Source organism: Limulus polyphemus, unplaced genomic scaffold (assembly GCF_000517525.1).
Source record: "Limulus polyphemus unplaced genomic scaffold, Limulus_polyphemus-2.1.2 Scaffold669, whole genome shotgun sequence".
NCBI lineage: Eukaryota > Metazoa > Arthropoda > Merostomata > Xiphosura > Limulidae > Limulus > Limulus polyphemus.
This window is the reverse complement of record NW_013666279.1, coordinates 335,344-347,322: the sequence shown is the minus strand read 5'-3', so window position 1 is coordinate 347,322 and position 11,979 is coordinate 335,344. Positions and strand designations below refer to the sequence as shown.

The window sequence follows — 11,979 nt, the reverse complement described above, 5'->3', positions numbered from 1 at the left end:
TATGAAACTAGATTAACATTATTATAAAATAAGAATAAATCAAACGTATGAAACTAGATTAACATTATTATAAAATAAGAATAAATCAAACGTATGGAACTAGATTAACATTATTATAAATAAGAATGAATCAAACGTATGAAACTAGATTAACATTATCATAAAATAAGAATGAATCAAACGTATGAAACTAGATTAACATTATTATAAAACAAGAATGAATCAAACGTATGGAACTAGATTAACATTATTATAAAATAAGAATGTATCAAACGTATGAAATTAGATTAAAATTATTATAAAATAAGAATGACTCAAACGTATGAAACTAGATTAACATTATTATAAAATAAGAATGACTCAAACGTATGAAACTAGATTAACATTATTATAAAATAAGAATGACTCAAACGTATGAAACTAGATTAACATTATTAGCAAGCATTTTATAGAATTTTCTTTATTCGAATTTTTGAAAGAGTTTAGTTTTAATTCGAAATGGATGAGGACCTAATAGAATATTTGTTGCTCTTATTAGTTCCTTTTACCACAACCATTTTTTTTTTTCATTTGTCATTACAGATGGTAAAGATGATGATCACGGTTGTGACGGTCTTCACACTTTGTTGGCTGCCTCTAAACACCTTGATCGTAGTGGGTGATCAAGATCAATCAATCTGGTATCACGAGCATATTGAGTACGTCTGGTTTGTTTGCCATTGGCTGGCTATGAGCCACGCCTCCTACAATCCTATCATCTACTGTTGGATGAACTCCAAGTTTCGCAATGGCTTCTGGCAGATATTTTGTCTTCTTTTACCTTGCATCCGAGGCAGTCGTCCAGTACATTTTCGAGAAAGAAAAAATATTCGAAGTCGTACTTGTACAAGTGAGCGAACCACCAGTTTCATGACGTCGGTGACGTTCACCACTGTGTCCAACGTGGGCCAAAGCTTATCCACGAAGAAGGGCAGCACGTTACCTGCTAGGACTAAGTTCAGGCGCCGTATTTCTAAATTTGAAGATGAAACTTCTATACACTGTAATTTTGAGTAAATTGTTGTGTTTAGTTGAAAAGTTACTTTCACACTTTTGTCAGAAAAAAAAACGTTTAAAAACAAACCAAATCTGATACTTCAAAAAACAAACATTGACTTTCCTTGTCTTCATTAATCATGACAACAAAAGGAACGTGGGCTTTGTTTCGATGTTTGAAAATGTGTGGAATTGATTCGTAGTAACACCATTATTCGGGGAACTTCCCTTACAAGTGAAATCGGTTTCGATTTGAGGTATAAGGGCAGGATTGCAGGGGCTCGACGCCCCCCCCCCCCACCACACACACAAGCAGAGTATAGTTTGTCTTTTCCTAATAGATCCATCGAAAAAAAATTAAAATTTTATCTGCAAACAAAGCCTAATAAAACATGTAATTTCATGTTTTCATACGTCGAACATTTGAAATTTAATTGGAATCTAAGGTATGTATTATGTTGTGTTAAACTGTTTCGGAGAAGGAATCCCTTATAATAGTATAAAGTTTAAGTATCGATGAGGCTACAGAAGTTTAAATTCCGTGTTATTTCAGTAAACAAAACTAAATGAGGCAAAATATACAAGCTACTTTACGCTTCTCAACTAATTCATAAGCCCGCATAGGCTCGTTTGAATCGTGGTCAGTTCTTAGATTTTAGTCGTGTTTTAATAATGCACTTCGAAAAGTTTATTTATTTGTTTTTGAAATTTGTGTAAAGCTACTCGGGGGGGGGGGGGTATCTCTGCTAGTCGTTGTTTCCTCATTGTTGGATTCCATTTTGGGTCGGGCGTAGCCTAATGGTTGACATTTTATATATGTCGATTTTGTTTCTCTTAAATTTCGCGCAAAGCTACACGAGGGTTATCTGCGCTAGCCGTCCCTAATTTAACAGTGGTAGAGGGAAGGCAGCTAGTCAACACCACTCACCGACAACTCTTGGACGACTCTCTTGTCAACAAATAGTGGGATTGACTGTACCATTATTGCGCTTCCATGGCTCAAGGGATGAATATGTTCGATGAAGGAAATTCGAACCCGCGACCCACAAATTGTGAATCGAGCACCCTAACCTTCAATCCAAATGGAAACCTTTATGTCGCTCACTATATATATATTTTCTGCATTACATTTTCTAAAAGTATAACTGAACCTATAATCATCAAGCTTAGTTACGTATCTCAACAGCTGTATCATCGCGAGTGACCAACCAAGCTCTCACCCTGTACTGCTAAAAATATATTTGAAGCACAAATTGATGTGTACGTAAAATGGCCTTGTTCGAACAACAGTTTGTTTCTATCTTTAATTTACACTTTCATCTACAATCTTCAATAATATTGCTTTCAAATATTAAAGAGTTAGTATTAAGTATACTGTGTATTTTACACTTAATAATGAATATTAAGTATACCGTGTATTTTACACTTAATAATGAATATTAAGTATAACGTGTATTTTACACTTAATATTGAGTATTAAGCATACCGTGTATTTTACACTTAATATTGAGTATTAAGCACACCGTGTATTTTACACTTAATATTGAGTATTAAGCATACCGTGTATTTTACACTTAATAATTGGTATTGAGTGTACTGTGGATTTTACACTTAATACAATGAGCTGTAATTTTGTATATCTATATATATATATATTGACCATTACTTTGTGGATCGCCATATTATGTGCAAATCTATAGACATGCTAATGTAATTTTTCTGTGATTGCTGTTCAAATCATATTTCTGATTAATCTACTTAACTCAGAATAAATCACAATACATTAAAATATAAATTAAGTTCGTAATTAGGTTTCATGTATTTGTGTTTCAAAACTTCTCTTGGAAAAAAAAAAAAAAGATATGATTATGTAACCAAGCACATGCATATGAATTTATATATGCAGCCGACAGGCTGAAATAAATAAATAAAAAATGTATGAGAAATTGAAGAACGATTATATCCCATTAAATTTATACAGCAGTTAGTATAGGTCAATATATCAACAGACGAGAACGTTCGAAGCCTAGATCACCAAACAAAGAGGTTGATAACAATATTACGTATTCTTGTTTCCCGGCAATATGATATTTGAAAAGTTCATCTTGGTGCAGATGGCGTTCGTTAATAATTTTAGCCCTATTTTTTTGGACGAGGGAGAATGAATATGTTTCTTGTTGTTGTTGTTCTTTCGATATATAAATTCAATGAAAGGTGACTGTGTAACTAACCATGCAAATAATAACCAAAAATTTCATTTTTTTTAATACAGAACCTTATTTATATGAAAAAATATAGCTTTGATAAAAATTATTAAAAAAAAAGATATTATTAAAAGAAGGACAGAAATGGAATGAAATATGTTAACTGACAAACTTTGAATAAGAGAATGTGATTAGAAGCAGTAAAACGTGCATAAAATTGTTCGCATTGGTACCCATATACTCTAATGTGAAAAAAGAAATTAAAAAATATAGATGAGTAAGAGAAACATAAAACAGCAAATTCCGAATATTCAGTCCGATATGAATACAACATAGCTCATATTCCTGAATAAGTTCAATAACTAATGTTGAGGATTGGCATGGGCTGGTAATTAGGGGTGCAATCTACGGGTCGCATGTTTGAATCCCTGTTATCGAACATGCTCGCCCTTTCAGCCGTGGGAACGTTATAATGTGACGGTCAATCCGTTAGTAAAAGAGTTGGTGGTGAACTAGCTGCCTTCCCTTGCCCCCCCCCCCAGTAGCACAGCGGTATGTCTGCGTACTTATAACGTTAGAAACTGGGTTTTGATACCCGTGGTGGGCACAGCACAGATAACCCATTGTGTAGCTTTGTGCTTAATTACAAACAAATAAACAAGCTGCCTTCCCTCTAGTCTAACACTGCTAAATTAGGGACAGCTAGCGCAAATAGCCCTCGTGTGTAGCTTCGCACGAAATTCAAAACAAACCAAACCAAACTTAATACATAATCAAACAAACTGCAAACTCAACAAAACTCAGTCCTCACTAGTGCATATAAAAATTCAGCTTTCCTATACAAATATGCGAATATACAGCCATTGTACGACAGAATTCTGAATAGGTCGATCACTTACTTCCGGGTCCCCCGGTAAGTCTTCGGATTTACAACGTTAAATCAGGGGTTCGATTCCCCTCGGTTGGCACAGCAGATAGCCAGATGTGGCTTTGCTATAAGAAAACACACACATACTTACGCCCCCTAATGGCACAGCGGTATGTCTGCGGACTTACAAGGCTAGAAACCGGGTTTCGATACCCGTGGTGGGCAGAGCACAGATAGCCCATTGTGTAGCTTTGTGCTTAATTCCAATCAAACAAACAAACACATACATACTTACGCCTACTTCCAGAAAACTTTAACAAACCCGGACTAGTACGCTCACTAGATCGCTACATCATACATGATGGAAATGAGCCTAACTTCCACTCTCCATAAATATGTGCTATAAATACAACAATCAACCACCTACTGCTAGTCTTACCTAACCATATAATTTCTGTTGTGCATGTACTATGTATTAAAAGGGTTTTTGTGTTAAATACATACCAAATATATTAACAAATGAACAATCATTGGCATATGTGGGACTATTTGTGACATTCCAAGTAAAGCAAAGTTAAAACCAGTGCAAATTCTCAAACGTTGCACGTAAATGGGCATGGCCCTGATCGAGGTAATGTGATTATGCCAGTGGTTTTGCATAAATATAGAACCCTCATTTATAAGATGCTCAGATTTTATCAATGTTTCTCAATTAATGGTGCGGACTAAAATAAATCAAATAACACCAGTACAGGAGGGAGGATGAGGTCTTAATAGTATGTGACCCTCCCAGATCACGATTAAGTTTTATCGTGTGTATAGGCAAGGCCTCCTTAAACCTTTTGCGACCAGGCATCTTATATCCCCACGAGAAAGGAATTTTTTTATAAAATGTCAAAAATTGTATATCTGATTGATTTATTAAATATCTCATTAAAGAAAAGTTCTACAAACCACAGATATCATCGGTTCAGTGTTAAAAACCCTTATGTGGTTGTAGATGGGAAAAGAAGTAACGGGCTTACCAAGTTTGCTACTGTGGTATATAACGGCTTAAAAGATAAAAAATAAAAAAGATGATTGAATTTGAAAAGTCACAGCTGCTTAAAGCGACCATCATGACGTGTGTATATTTGTTGCTTATCGTTGCGTGGTGTTCTTTCTGTAACGTATCACACGAATGTTGCTATGGTACCACTATATAGTCGTATTCTTTAATACTTACTGTTTCTAACCTTGAGTTTGCACTTAACGCCATCATTCAGAAAACGATGTTTATTATTTATTATTCCCAACTTTTGATTCGTAATCATCTAATTATTGAATATAAAGGCCTAAGATTACAAACATAAAAGTCATATAATCATAGCGTAGTTTTAGCTCAATATGTTGTTCTATTTATTATTTTTATTAAGTAATTTTAACATTATTAAGTAGAATACATTTTCGTTTATTTTATTTTTGAGCATCGTGAGAAAGTTTCTGAAGCTATAAATCACGTAACAGCATAAGAGTGTGCTTAATAAAGCTAACATAAAAATGCACCTAAAATGCTCAGATATAGGATTTGAATTCACAAGAATCAGCTTGCAGGATTAATCAACCATGTGCATCAAATTTATTCTAAATGAATTACTATGATATTGTGGAATAATGATCGTAAAATAACGAAGAAAATAAACAAGCCAGAGAGCTTGAAATTTACAATAATAACAAATCGCTGAATAGCCAATGAATGCACTTACCGCGTTCGATATTTGTGGATGTAATTCATTCTTCTTTACTTTTTTCTCCAGAATACTGTTACGTCTCCGTTTCGTTAATTGATTTTTCCGTAACTTCGTTCCGACGAAATTTTAATGACACAAGTCTTTACTTAATAAAACTGGTTTATTCTTTCCGAATATAACTTTACCGATACACTCAACTTCAACAATCGCGCTAAACAAACGAACGTCAATAATACTTCTGACTGCAGTTCAATTACTCACTATCTATACACACATTACCTTCCCCTCTTTTATATACGAGCCTACCCTATATCTAGTAAGAAGTAGAACATTCGCCAAAGTACAGGATAATTCTAGAAAGTAGAGAGCGTGAGAATCACATGATCTCGATGACGCAACAATACTAAAGTTTACTCGGATAGCGAAAAATCTAGGGTTAACGACCTTTCCAATCATCAGGTTCTACCGACATGTTTAGAAAATATGATTCACTTTTAACCCTTTCTTAAGATACGTCAAATGTAACCGTTAAAATTAAATTACCTTCGGCGAGTTTTGAAACTAGTAGCAAGTTATTATGGTAACCCAGAATACCGTTAAAGTTAATCACTATGAATTACCTTAAACTGTGTCAGATGTAACCGTTAAAATTAAATTAGCTTCGGTTAGTTTTGGAACTACAAGTAAGTTACTATAGTAACCCAGAATACTGTTAAAAGTTAATTGATATGAATTATCTTATATTAGTTTGTTACTAATAAACTCTAAATATTGTCTATATAAACCAAAGACATATAATAATATTATTATCCATTTTCCATCATTTCGCATATTAAATACGATAATGTTTGTGACGAGCTTACAAAACTTCGAACACGTTTCTCTGATGCAATAACCGTACGCGTAAAATATCTTGGAATCTTAACAAAACCTGATTGGAGGAAAAATAAATATTTTATAATTTCATATTGCTTTTGAAAATGCATTTTGAGATTCATTTTCTAAATGAGTATTTTGAAGAATGTTTAACAATTTTATTACGTTTGATATAAATTGTTTGTAACAATAAGAAATAGTACATTTCGTGAGTAAAAAAAACAACAAACAAACAAAACATGTTTCAGTATGAGAAGTTTCTTACCCTTAAACTTGAAATAAACGTGCTGAGCTTTTGTGAATTTTATTAGTGTTTGTGTCGATATTAAATATTACGCTTTACTTATTACTTATAACTAATACGTTAAATAACTTATTACATGTATATATTTAAACTGCTATTACTTATATGCATATTGGAACATTTTTAATGGTTAAATAATTTTTCATAATGGAATTACTTTATGTTACACAAGTTGTGTTATCATATTGCAAAGTTAGCAAAGTCAACCATTTTATAGATGGTTGTATTAAAAAAATTACAAAGGGCTGTATTGAATTTCGTGTATATCTTTTTTGTCAATACTGTTCAATATGAGTGTTGTGCTAATAAAATATATATTTGTTATGGAAGAAATATAGTGTTTGTTTTATATAGGTCTGTAAACGTGTGCAGTTCAATAACGCTTTTTTTTTCCTCGCCTGACTGTACATAAATTATTAATCTTTATATTTGCTTTCTCTCGCTTCCAGCTATCTGGTATCAAAACAAAAGCTGTCATGACAGTTAGGCCTATTCCAGGCAGCTGCATGTGAAAATAAAGTACTTTTATACAACTTCAGTTGGAATGGTAACTGATGTAATAATAGTACTTAAATTCCTCTACCAACCGACCGAAAGAAAACAAAATACCCACACCATCCAAAAAACAGGGACATTTTCCCTCTCTTAGTTTTGCGATTATGGTCTAATAGCCAGTTTATCCGGTTCTGAAGTTATCATTTTATATTTTAAACAAAAATTAATCTTTAAGAAACTGTAGACTCTTGAACGTCAGACCTGTCTCTAAAACTTCAGCGAACGTTGAGGCTTAAGATCAGAATACCGAAAAAACGAGAAAAACAAACAGGTTTGAAATTTCGGTTAAAAGATAATCATTGAAACTTGTATAATACATTTACAAAACAAATCAGCACCTTTGATATCTTATAATAGCGATCGAATCCAAGATTTTCCTATTTAGATTCAATACTTGGTGTTAAAAAAAATTAATAAAAAAAAGATACACGGCAATAAATTAAAATAAAAAGTAAAATGTCGTTGCTGCCGGCCTGTTATCTCCCTGTGGTGGGTTTTTTAAAAATTAGGGCCATCTCTGCAGACGAATGCATTGCGAGAAGACTCCATGATTGAACGGAATAAAAGAACCTATTCTTTGGCCGGCGCCAAATTTCTCTAGCATGTAAATCAAAATTAACGTTTTCTTACTTTAAAATGCTACGTTAACCCAACAGGCCAATACACGTACAATCATTTAAGAGTCGTTAGGCCTAATAGAACAATATACGAAATACATCTTAAAAATTTTACCCGTCACAATGTAAACAACGGCAAGACAGGTCAAGTATTTCAAACAAGTAATAACTATTATCAAACTCTTACTGACATGTTTTCATATATATATTGTTTCATCCATATATTTTAACATTAATATGTGTAAAATATATATATATATATAAAATAAATATATATATAAAACAAGAAAGATTTTAACATCTTTTCTCTAGGTAGTCATGCGTACGTCTCTAACAATGAAGCAATGCACTCGTCTTACATAACTGATTAAAAGAAGTACTAAAAATAATCATCTTTTAAAACAAAAACTTTAAATAAATTTCGTTATAAAATACTCTACAGCACTGATTTTATATACACTTAGAGTCAAAGTTGGTACCTGGATTTTTTTTAATGCGCGAAGTGCTGAAAGTTTGTTGCTAAGCGCAAGACTACACAATGGACTATCTGTGCTTAACGAGAGTATCGAAACCCGGTTTTTAGCGTTATAAGTCGACACTCTCACCGCCGAGCCACTGGTGGGCAAGTGTTGAAAGAAATATATTGTTTGACATATTTAATAAAAAGAACAATTTTCGGCTTTAGAAAAAAATATAACATTTAATACCAATATTTCGACCACTCTTGTGCTGTAAGATCGAGAGCTTATAACACTAGAATTTGGAGTTCAATCTATACGGTAGGCTCAGCACAGAGAGCCATTGGGCAACGTTGTGAAACTTGTACGTTTTATCATGCGATTGTCATTTTAAGTCAAGAAGTGCGAGCTAGAACCGCAGCTTAATAAATGTACAGAAATAAAAAAAATAACTTCTTTTAAAAATCTACGACAAAAATATTTATTAAAAAAAAAAGGCATACATAATCTGGTCATCATCAAATAATAATTCTTTCTTGTATTTTCTTTTAAAACTCTACGACAAAAATATTTATTAAAAAAAAGGCATACATAATCTGGTCATCATCAAATAATAATTCTTTCTTGTATTTTCTTTTAAAAATCTACGACAAAAATATTTATTAAAAAAAAGGCATACATAATCTGGTCATCATCAAATAATACTTCTTTCTTGTATTTTCTTTTAAAAATCTACGACAAAAATATTTATTAAAAAAAGGCATACATAATCTGGTCATCATCAAATAATACTTCTTTCTTGTATTTTCCCCCACCACCACCACTTCTTTACTAAGTGGCTATTTCTAGCAGATTAAAAGACAATACAACGAAATACGTCAAATGTTTTAAACAATGAGTTTTATACGTGGCCACATTTTAATGCAAACAATTCAACTTAGTTTGGCCAAAGAGGTATACATAAAACAATATTAAAATGAGAGTCAAGTGATAATAAAAACAAAATGGTACATTCTTTCTCACACTAATTTCCTGCCATATTCATTAAAACATATACAACATTCATCGATTCCCGAATGCTTTATTGAGGAATTGAAACAAATCAAAGGATTTAGGTGCGTCTTGGTCTTGTGTAATCGTTTTTCTTAACGTCACACAAAAAGACTCCAACTTCGGGTGTTTATTAGCGGCACAGCTAAGGTGAAAGGGAGAAATTTCAAGTTCATAAACGTATTAACTAAGTCCGCTTCCGGAATCCTCTACTCTTGTTTCCGGTTTCTTGCGACGGAATTCTGGCGGAAGTTTGATAAAGCACGAACAACACGAGGGAAAAGGAAATGAATCCAAAAATGTAGATTTCTTCTTTGGATGAATAGCTAAAAGGTTCTTGTAGGCGTACTTCTGTTTACATTGGCTACTATAACCAAAAGGCAAGTTATCCTTTACGTAACGGCAAGGATTCCCATCTTCCCTGGAGGGAAAAAAAACAACCAAGTATCTTAGAATAATTTCGATCACATTAACTTCAATATACGTGTAGTCCGTATTTGTTTGTCAACAGTTGTGTTCATTATTCTTTGGACAATAATATTTTTTGACATAGTTGTAGTGTGGTGTACGTCGTACGATAACAAGAAAAACTTATTAAATCGTCCCCGTGCAATTTGTTCAATCTGTATGTTTATGGAAAGTACTATGTTGTTTTAAATGCACTACAGGCGAGTGGGATACACTATTGTGTGTATTTATTTATTTATTTATAGTGAATACATTATGTATTAATCATTTTTAGACATCCATAAGTATACTCGGTATAATAAAATATTGAAATTATAATTATGTAAATTACCAATTCGATATTTTACATTACGTAATCAGTTACTATACAGCTGTTTTAAAAGTCACGGTATTCAAAAATATAAGGGGGGGGATAAGAGGTACAGAGGAGTGGAAATAAAGATTTTATCTTTGTGAAAGTACTTTAACAACACAAGATATAATTACCCACAGCTTTGCAAAGTCAAATAATGGGAAAATACATAAATCAGGGCCTTTCTGATCAACTATGTCTCAAATCATATGAAAAAGAAAAATTGATTGTTTCACAAAATTTGCCACAAAAAACAAATTAACATGCGACTATCTGCAAAAAAGCAGGCCACAATTTTCTCAAATAGACAAAAGGGAAGGCGCCTAGCTAGGATATAGTACCCACCACCAACTCTTGTCTAGCCGAATAGGAGTTGACTGTTATTCTTATAACACAGGCCCCAAAGTGCGAAGAGCGTTTTTTTGTTGTTGTTTTTGTAGTGACGGGTCGCGAACTTCGAATACACAGTACGACCACACTAACGTAACTAATATGCCACAACATAAAAGATCGCCAAATTCCCAACGTGTAAAAGAAAAAAAAAAAGTTTTCAAAAAGTTATATTTTCAACAAGTTTAACGGGTGTTTATACAGCTTTAAAGTTATATACATGTTGCAGTTGTACATAGAACAAAATATAGATGCGACTTATGCAGTGATCCAACCTTTTTTTTTTCTCGGTATTATTTATAAAACTGAATATACTATATTTAATGATTTGCTTTTCTTAACTGTACGTCATTCGTTTTCTTCTCCATGTTGAAAACACCAGCATGACGGTACACTTTCACCTCCAAAGTGTTTGACATGGTGGAAACCAGTTTCGGGTTTATACATATACGTATGTGTAGATATATACATACATAACTGGTCATAAGCCTGAATCGTAGGTACCAGTGCTCAAGAAACGAAGCGACAATAACAACAAAAAAAAAAAGAAAAACATTGTGTATTGTTTTAGTTTGAATGTTATACTGTATTTGTACTCAGTATAAAAATATTAAGCTTAAGATGTTCCATTTTGGAACACCGTAAATTGAATAATTAACAGTTAGTAGGCCCTCATCTAGCATTCATTATATAATAAAATCCATTGCGCATGGATGAGTCATTCCTTTTAAATTATCAACTTCTTTTTCCATACATATTTGAATATGTATCCAAATATCCTAAAGTTGCCTTAGATTAGTTGACTTCACTTTCGCAACATTACTTTGGAACCAAATATACAATTAAATCAGCATCAGGGCTTTGGACTTGCCATATCTTAGCTTTTAAATGACCAGCTCTTTCCATCCCCTCCCGGTTTAATGGGTTTTTGTTGTTGTTGTTTTTATTCAGCAGGGCAGCCGATTTGGATATCCACCCTATTGAAATTCAGTGCTAAGGCCAATAAATTTCGTCTATGTTGTGATACCCCTCCTTCTTGAGACCGTCAATTTCAACAGTATTACCCATTCCT

At 33.0% G+C, this 11,979-nt stretch overlaps 2 protein-coding genes across 3 annotated transcripts in view; one reads left to right on the top strand and one right to left on the bottom strand.

The window, feature by feature from the left end:
- The window catches only part of LOC106459859 (RYamide receptor-like), a 4,409-nt gene extending 3,353 nt beyond the window's left edge, over positions 1–1,056 (top strand). Inside the window, exon 2 of the mRNA XM_013919531.1 lies at positions 583–1,056. Within this exon, the coding sequence (XP_013774985.1) occupies positions 583–1,056 (474 nt within the window). The remainder of the gene's footprint in view (positions 1–582) is intronic.
- An 8,276-nt stretch (positions 1,057–9,332) lies between these two features.
- LOC106459858 (protein spaetzle 5-like) overlaps positions 9,333–11,979 on the bottom strand; it is a 13,594-nt gene continuing 10,947 nt past the window's right edge. For both annotated transcript variants that reach the window (XM_013919530.2, XM_022386409.1), the window contains exon 4: positions 9,333–10,118. In XM_013919530.2, coding sequence (XP_013774984.1) covers positions 9,881–10,118 — 238 coding nt within the window. In that variant the 3' untranslated portion in view covers positions 9,333–9,880. The remainder of the gene's footprint in view (positions 10,119–11,979) is intronic.